Genomic DNA, 9,743 nt, shown 5'->3' on the forward strand with positions numbered 1-9,743 from the left:
AGTCCACATAAATCAAGGACCTCAATTTAAAACTGGACACACTAAATATCAAAGAATAGAAAGTGAGAAATATCCTTGAATGTATTGAAACATATGCCAATATCCTGAATTAGTGAAAATTTTAATGGTGTTAATTGTAGTTACACCTTTCTAATTGTATACCCAGTAGACTAGACAATCCCTGGTGAAAATATTATGCATAACATGCCAAGGTGTGGTTTAAACATAGATTATGTTTTCTCCCTTCCTAGTTGGTCACCATGGAATATTCCTTAGGGGAGAGCAATTCCTTAATTTTTAATGAGGTCCAAAAATTATAAGCAGAACATGTACTACATTTAAGTAATGGTTTGGAGTGATATATATGACTTTCCTTCACAAGATTTGGACAAATGGCTACGGAGAAGTGTTATTCATGTCTCAGAGTGACTCTTGTAAGATTTGGATCATGAAACCTCTGATATGACACTTTCGCCCCCATAGGATTATCTTATGACATCTGGATACTGTTAACTGATATTTGATGCCTATTCTACAACCTGGATAGTGGAGGTGAGGTATAGAGAGTACTTATTACATTTAACAATGAACAATAACACCAAACAATGAGTCATTAGTACAGAACTCAGATTCTATTGTTGCCTCAATGTGTATCCTCTTTCTTGTTTTTGCTTAGTCTTCAGTCAGAATGCAGAACAAACATAATAGATCAATGTGGTACATGAAATACAAAGTTACCATATCAGACAATATTCTAAAGTACCATGTACAGAAAGATTTTATATATGAAAAATACTGTTTAAGCATTAAAATATGTATCATTAATAAAACCCACACCCACATTATTAATTATTTTTTCATACCTGTATACACCTTTGAAAGAAAATCCTTTTATCCCTTTGTGAAACTAGAATTGAGTAGAAGAAAATGTGAAGAAACACTGTTATTATATTATTAAATATATTCGTTACTATATTTTCAAAAAGATAAAACTTGAGCTACAGTGGATAGCCTCTATATTTGCTATAAACTGTTAGCTTCAAAGATTCTAGTAGTAACTTCTATTAATACCTCAAACACTGAGGAATGAATCTCACCACCACCTAAGTTAATGAAAAGGCAGGCTGGTCAGGCAAACTACCTCAATAGGTTGAAGCAAGGACAGATGAATATTATTGTAGTATTCAGATTATAAAGATAAGCATTGACTAACTCATATTTGCCATAATGGAAGAGAATGAAAATATATTCAGATGACAAACCATAACTTTTGTCAAGTGTGCTAAATTCAGCTGATGGTAAATTTGTAAATCAGAAATGGTGCATGAATTAATATGTTTTTCTTTTTTAGAATTTAAATAATATGCATGATGACTGGAAATGGCTCCTTTATGACAGAATTTGTCCTTGCTGGCTTGACAGATAGTCCAGAGCTCCAGGTGCCTCTTTTATCTGTTCCTAATAAACTATATAATCATAGTTTTGGGAAACTTTGGCTTGATCACCTGATTGGCCTCAATCCTCATCTGTACACCCTCATTTCCTCTTCAACATCTGCTACATTGATCGCTGTTACTGCTTCCTCTTCAGCCCCAAAATGCTGATGATCTTTGTCTCTGAGAAGAATGTTATCTCCCATGAGGGGGGCATGACTCAGCTGTTTCTCTTTCTCTTTTTTGTCTTCTCATGTTGACCTCAATGGCCTATGACTGCTATGTGGCCACCTGTAATCCACTGCTGTATAAGGTCACCATGTCCCCTCAGGTCTGTTCTGTGATATCTTTTGCTGCTTATGGGATGGGGTTGGCTGGATCCTCTGTCCACACAGGCTGCATGCTCAGACTGACCTCTTGCAATGCCAATGTCATCAAACACTACTTGTGTGACATTCTCCCTCTCCTCCAACTTCCCTGTACCAGCACCTATGTCAATGAGTTCGTGGTTCTCATAGTTGTGGGTATTAACATCACAGTCCCCAGCTTTACCATCCTCCTTTCCTATGTTTTCATCCTTGAAAAAATTTTAACCTCAAATCCACATATGGAAGAACGTAAGCCTGCATCATCTGTAGCTTGCACAACATGTCATTTTCTCTTTTCTTTGGATCAGCTCCATTCATGTATTTTAAATATTCTTATTGATCTATTTAACAAGGAAAAATATCTTCAGTTTCCTACACTAATGTTGCTCCCATGCTCTACCCTCTGACCTACAGTTTGAGGAACAAAGATGTCAAGATGGCCTTATGAAAATCATTGATTAATTGTCAGAAAAAAAGAGAGATTTTGATTAGAAACAATAATCCTGTAAGAAATCGGATGACCTTAACTTTTCTTGGTCCTTTCATTGTAAATTGTTTTTATGTAACTTTGTTGTTTGATAAATTCTCTTTATAATATCATGGATAATTTCATTTTTGATACAGTATCCTTAGTGTAATTTAACAACTTCTCCAAATGACTAATCCCTTGTTGATGATGCATTAAATACACAGATAATTTTTATTATTGAGCCATACTTTTTCTCGTAGGCTATTTCTAACCTCAAAAAAGGTAAATTTATGTTACTAAACATTGAAACCTTTATTATATAAAACCAAAAATGACATACTAGGTACTTTCTCGTTTTGAAATAGAACCAGAGTTACCATAAGTATAGTGAGCTGTATAGAAGTGAGCAAGAAGGCAGACAGGTTACATAGTTTCAATCAGGAAAATTACAATTGAGTCCAGTGCACCACATAGTCATTCATGTTAGTGATTTTTTGTATTATTTATAAAGAATAAATTTTAAATTTCAGGCTACAAAGAAGTAACAATTATATCAGATAATAAGTATTTAATTTATTCAATTCAATTATTTCACAGTGAATATCTATTGTCTAGCATTGTTACTCATAAACAATATATGTATGATTTTATTTTGAATTACAAATAAAATGAGAATAATTGTTTATTTGTTTACATAACTTCTAATTAAAGTGACATAGTCATTAAAAGCTACACGGTCTGATGAATTTTCATTCAGAACAATTACATATTTTCATATATATTCATATATATTGAAGTAGTAATAAAAACTGATATATTGTCTGAGATTCAGCAACCTTGAATGACTTAATATATATTTATAGTTTGTAAGTGTGTTTGAAGACAGCATGTCTACCTTCAGGTGGTATCTGAATCTACCCTTTGCTTTCACTGGTCACTTGCTAACAGTTATTCTGACTGCAATGAGATGATATATCATAGTTGTTTTAATTTATATTAATTTGCATCTTCATTTGTGTATATGTTCCTTTTCTACTTTGATTTTTTCATCAATGTGCTAGGCTATAGTAATTTTTAAATGTTGAAAATAGAAAAAAATTAGTCAAACTTACATATGATTAAATTCCTACTACTTTCACTAATATATAGAAAATCCACTTACGTATTGCCTTTAAAGATTTTTATTTGCTTGTTTTTAACCACTTAATAATAAATTTTTTACTGGAAAATTTTTCATCTTGTTACTAAACTCTTAATGACCAAACAGGGAACTCACTCAGAATTTTTTATTGATTGTTTAAAAATATTAAGTTGAGTTGCAATACCATGCATGGTGTTTGTTGGTTTATTTATTTATTTGAGAAAACATATTATTATTATAGCCTTGAATAGCCTGGCATTTCATTTGTAGGATCAGGCTAGCCTTGAACTCACAGAGATTTGCCTGCCTCAACCTCTTGAGTCATGTAATTAAAAGACTACCTACTTTACACAGAACAACAAATGTGATTTTAGGGTTTTGGAGGATGGGATATATTGCTTAGTGGTAAAATACATGCTAAACATAGGTGACTTCCTTTTAAAAACATTAAAATAATGAGAAATTAGAAAATAGCAGAAATAGACTCTGTGTAAGATTATCTTAAATGAATATGGGAACAAAGAGAAAATAACAAAAGCATCAGATTTCCCTTAAGAGACGAAGATGACTATCAGAGGGGAGTTCAGTATTGGCCCAAGCAGAGAGGAAGTAAATTCCCTAAAGGAGAAGTAATAACTGAATAGAAAATTAGTCCCCAAAGGTTTAGCCAAACATCATAGTCAAGTCCCCAAAGAAATAACCTCAACACCTTTTTATATCTGAGGTCTGTGCCCAGAGAAGAGACCAAGAAAGCCCTTCCTTAACCATAGCCACATGTAGGGCAGTAGTAAACTATGTAAACTATCTAGTGTCCAGCAGGATATAAATAAGAGCTGCATGCTTCCCTGTGACTCTTCAGAGTGTTGGGAAATAACTTTATGAACTATGAGCAGTAGTTGAGAAAGATTTCCTTTGAGTATATGATATTAATTTTGTACTGCATCACTTTGGAAACAAGGGCATCTAAATCCTCATGACACCAGGGGTATCCTCAGGATTCTGTAAGTAAGCAAGAATGTTTTTCTCACTAAAGGAGGGTAATTTTTGAATCCTAAGCCAATATTTTACTTGTTAATTGGCACTTTGACTTACATATTTCTAAACTCTAAAATGTACATATAAGAGAGATTTGTTTAATCCATGTGTTTATAAAATGCCATGTGTTTATGAAATGTACTGATATAAATATGGCTTTTTTGGACATAGGACTGCTTTCATTTGGTTTTAATGTGAATGCAGTGATAAGGTAACCTTAAGATATACTAAACAAATTCAAGATGACAATGAGGCATTATTGCTGTTTATATGTTGGACAGTAGATTTCTAGTTCTCAGCGTCTTTCCCAATTGAATGGATTTCTTTTATCATATAGTCATTGCAGGTTTAAAGCCAACATCTTGTATTTGTTCCTATTATTTTTCTTATTCATGAATTTGTACAGTGACATTTGGCATCCCTTTACTCCTTAATTTTGATTTCTTCTCTCCTGCTTGCTCTAGTAACCAACATCCCATGACCTATGCATGTGGACAAGTCCTACATTCCACATATCATAGAGGGCATAAAGTGTTTTGCATATTATACTTTGATCTACTTATGTTTGAAGAAAGGCTTTGTATTGAGATGAATCTCAGAACCCAAGATATTACTTTCTTTTCCAATCTGTACAGTCACAAAATTTAACCAAAATTAACCAGGAAATATCCTGAAAAGTGGGCAGAAGATTTATTTAATGTCAGTAAAATAGGAGTTGCTTTTGGTGGCTTAATCAACATGTTGTTTTCAATAGATAGAGCTTACTTCTGAATTTATGATTTTTGTTGTGAGAAGGCTGGTAACTAACCTGGAGAGTTATCCACCAATAAGAAACCAGAATATGAAGGTATTCCACTCAAAGGAATTTTTTATAAGTCTAGGAGTCCTAAGCACATCAAGAATGGTGCATCTGTCTTCAAAAACTGCATCCTAGCAGCTTCACCTGACCTGAAGCCCCTGAGGGTTCTTATTAGAATGGCCCTTATTAGCATGGCCCATATTAACCTGTCAAAGATCATCCAACAATAGATTATTACCTGCAAGGTGGTTCACAATAACTGTATAACAAAGTGTATCCATTTCAATTTGTCTATTTTTTAATGAATTGCATTCTGGGAAAGTACATGCATGAGTTTGTAAACTCTCTCTCTCTCTCTCTCTCTCTCTCTCTCTCTCTCTCTCTCTCTCTCTCTCTCTCTCTCTCTCTCTCTCCCTCCCTCTTGCTATCTCCCTCTCACTCTCAATCTCTCTGTCTCTTTCTCTGTCTCTGTCTCTCTGTCTCTCTCTCTCTCTCTCTCTCTCTCTATCTCTCTCTCTCTCACTCACACACACACACACACACACACACACACACACACACACACACACGTCACAGTGAGAGGTGGGGGAGGAAAAAGGGAGAGTCACACAGCCCAACAGAGATAGACAGAAAACTGACTGAAACACACAGGGACAGAGAGAGAGAGAGAAATAGAGACTTAGTCAGAAATAGGGAGATAGAGAGCCAGACTCAGCTAAACCTAATAAATACTATTAAAACGATCATTTCATCTCACTGTTGAGACAACAGATACTTCTCTACTTATTGCCTAGTCCAAACTTACTACATTTTGAAGTATACACAACACTTGGTATAAGAAGTTAATCTATAAACATCTGCCAGTTTCTCTTAAGCTACTGGAGTAGACATGTAGTACACCAAATTAAATATCTATAGAATTCTTTTGTTTGTGCTGTTACTCAAGTATTAAATTTAATGAACTTCAGCACCTTTACTCTAGCCTCTGACAGCCCAAGGAAGAGGCTCAGTCAAAGAAACAATATTAAAGAGACCAAGAGCAAATTGAATTGGCACAAACTGCTTCACTTTTCTCCCTTGGTTTTTCTTCAAGTTGTATTGTGTATGACAGTAATCTAGTGAACATGTATACATTGTTGTTGATGCTCTAGAATATACTTCATCTTTAAATGGATAGACTAAGCCATTGAGTAATATGGTATCATGAAATGTGGCTATTTATTCAAATTAATACATTTAAGTTGTTTGTAATACATACCTCACTTACATAGGAGAAGTTTTTTCGATGAGTTTTTTGAATGTTACCTAATTTTTTCATTTTATCTTTCTACAGATTCTTTTAGAAAAAAATGGCTCTGGAAAATGCTTCTCTGGTCACTGAGTTCATCTTGATGGGGTTAACAAACCATCCTGATCTAAAAATACCCTTGTTCCTATTCTTTCTGATGACTTACATGATAACTACCTTGGGGAACTTGGCTTTGATCCTGCTGATTGTTCTGAATTCTCACCTTCACACGCCCATGTACTTCTTTCTCTTTAATTTGTCCTGCATAGACTTTTGTTATTGCTCAGTTGGTACACCCAAAATGCTGATGAACTTTCTACTAAAAAAGAATGTTATTTCTTATGAGGGATGCATAACACAGTTCTACTTCTTTTGCTTTTTTATCATTTCTGAATGTTATGTCCTGACAGCAATGGCCTATGATCGCTATGTGGCCATTTGCAATCCACTCTTGTACAACATTGTCATGTCTCCGAAGGTGTGCTCTTATCTTATGCTTGCTTCATATTTAGTGGGCTTTTCTGATGGAATGATCCACACTGGATGTGTCCTAAGACTGACCTTCTGTGATGGCAACACTATCAACCATTATTTCTGTGACCTCCTCCCTTTGTTACAGCTCTCCTGCACCAGCACCTATGTCAATGAGATAGAGCTGTTTATTGTAGCTGGAAAAAACATCATCGTGCCCACTGTGATCATCTTTACCTCTTATGCCTTCATCCTCTCAAACATCCTCAAAATAAGATTCATAGCAGGCAGGTCCAAAGTGTTCAGGACATGTAGTTCCCATATAATAGCTGTTTCTCTGTTCTTTGGATCAGGTACATATATGTATTTACAGCCCTCCTCATCTGCGTATTTGGACAAGGGAAAAATTTCCTCTATCTTTTATAACATTGTGGTCCCTATGATGAATCCATTAATCTATAGCCTTAGGAACAAAGATGTTAAAATTGCTCTGATAAAAACCTTAACCCAAAGAAAGTTGTAAACACACTTTGGTAGCATGTTTAGATTTAGTTATAACACTAAGATATATTGTATACTAATTAACATATTTTTCTGGATTCTTCTATGAAGTGTGTGTGGAGGGGGGGATTAACATTGGGAGAATTTGTAACTTGTTTCATTTTTAGTAGATTTTCTTTGATCCTTACCATTGGAATCTTAATCCTTCATTTTTTCAGCAATTTGAGAATACCAGTAAGTAATTAACTTCTTCCTTTCATTTTCATTATATCACATTTCAAAAACATTAATTGTTGGAAGAAGTCCAAATAAAGATTACATAAATAATAAATAAAAGCATGTCATTAGAGGGTACAGTCATTATTTGTCTTCTTTTTAAGTTGTGAATCATATAGATTGTCTCTACTGCTGATTTACTTTCTTTGGTGACCATATGTCATTAGATTTGACAGTGTTCACAGTCATTACAGTAACTCACTTTTTGTACTCCTAGACTGTTTGATAACATGACTGAATAATTGTAGACATCCAGAAGCAATTTGTTCTATGGGATCTTCAATGCTCATTTTTTTATTGTCCAGGTTTATAATATGCCCAAACAAGTAAATTATAACACAGTTTTCATAATGAATCCAAATGCAGATATCTTGAATGTCACGTGAAATTCACAGTGATAGCTGTAATATTCCAGGAAACTTAATCTATAATCAATCACCTAGCATTATCCATGAGAAGCTGGAGAACTGAGAAGCATAATGATCACACTAATCTATTCCCATTATATAATGTGCCCCTGTAAGATATAAAGTAAGGACTTTCCAAATAAATGTCCTTAGTTCAGGAGCATTACTATAACTTGGTAACACTATAAATAGAGACTTTCCTTCTATGTATTATTAAGGATGGTTTGATGCCTCCTCAAGTACATTGGAAGTAGAACCCATAGCACATCTGCTATATGAAAATCATCTTTAGTGTCTTATCTAGTTGTAATCAATATGAACCAAGAATATTATTATCTGGATGGCCTTTCCTTCAGTCTCAGCTCAACTCTTTGTCTACATATTTGTTCCTGCGAGTATTGTGTTCTCTTTCTAAGAAGGACTGAAGCACCTATACTTTGGTCTTCCTTCTTCTTGAGCTTCATGTGGTCCTTGAATTGTGTTTTGGGTATTCTGAGATTTTGGGTTAATATACACTTATCACTGAGTATATGTGTGTTCTTTTGTGATTGTGATACCTCACTCAGCACATCTTCTGTTTCCATTCATTCATATAAAAATTTCATGAATTCATTGTTTTTAATAGCTGAGTAGTACTCCATTATGTAATTGTACTACAGTTTCTGTGCATTTCTTCTGTTGAAGGACATCTGGGTTTTTTCTACATTTTGGCTACTATAATTAAGTCTGGAAACTATGAACATAGTTTCTCTGTCATGTTACTCCCCTACAATACTGGATCAAACCTTTCCAGGACCAGGGGCCTCTCCTTCCTGCTTCTTTGCAAACATTTGGTATGTTAATTGTGTCTTGGGTATTCAGAGGTTCTGGGCTAATTAATATCCACTTATCATTACTGCATTCCATGTGTATTCTTTTGTGATTGGGTTACCTCACTTAAGATGACATTCTCCAGTTCCAATAATTTGCCTAAAAATCTCATGAATTAATTGTTTTTAATTGCTGAGCAGTATCCCATTGTGTAAATATACCACATTTTCTGTGTCCATTCTTCCACTGAGGGACAACTGGGTTTTTTCCAGCTTCTGGTTATTATAAATAAGGCTTTTATGAACATAGAGGAGTATGTGTCCTTATTGCATGCTGGGGATCTGCTGGGTATATGCCCATGAGTGATAAACAGGGTCCTCTGGAAGTGTCATTCCCAGTTTTCTGAAGAACCACCAGACTGATTTCCAGAGTGGTTGTACCAGCTTGCAATCCCACCAACAATGGAGGAGTGTTCCTCATTTTCCACATCCTTGCCGACACCTGCAGTCTCCTGAGTTTTTAAACTTAGCCATTTTGACTGGTGTGAGGTGAAATCTCAGAGTTGTTTTGATTTACATTTCCCTAATGATTAATGATTCTGGACCCATTTTTAATTGGTTTATTTAATGGTTTGGATTCTAATTTCTTGAGTAGTCTGTATATAACGGATATTCACTCATTAATGTATGTTGGATTGGTAAAGATCTTTTTCCAATATGTTGGTTGCCATTTTATCCTATTGACA

General features: G+C 34.6%; 1 protein-coding gene and 1 pseudogene across 1 annotated transcript; both read left to right on the top strand.

The window, feature by feature from the left end:
* Positions 1-1,367: 1,367 nt before the first annotated feature.
* Positions 1,368-2,396, top strand: LOC127689782 (olfactory receptor 147-like; annotated as a pseudogene).
* A 4,198-nt stretch (positions 2,397-6,594) lies between these two features.
* LOC127690050 (olfactory receptor 145-like) lies at positions 6,595-7,527 on the top strand. Its single transcript, XM_052189611.1, has one exon. The coding sequence runs from the start codon at positions 6,595-6,597 to the stop codon at positions 7,525-7,527; it is 933 nt and encodes a 310-aa protein (XP_052045571.1).
* Positions 7,528-9,743: the final 2,216 nt, after the last annotated feature.

The sequence above is a fragment of the Apodemus sylvaticus genome, chromosome 7, assembly GCF_947179515.1.
Source record: "Apodemus sylvaticus chromosome 7, mApoSyl1.1, whole genome shotgun sequence".
Classification (NCBI taxonomy): Eukaryota; Metazoa; Chordata; class Mammalia; order Rodentia; family Muridae; genus Apodemus; species Apodemus sylvaticus.

Excerpts from the sequence above, each read along its gene's own strand:
- LOC127690050 (XM_052189611.1), top strand. The coding sequence starts at position 6,595 with ATGGCTCTGGAAAATGCTTCTCTGGTCACTGAGTTCATCTTGATGGGG.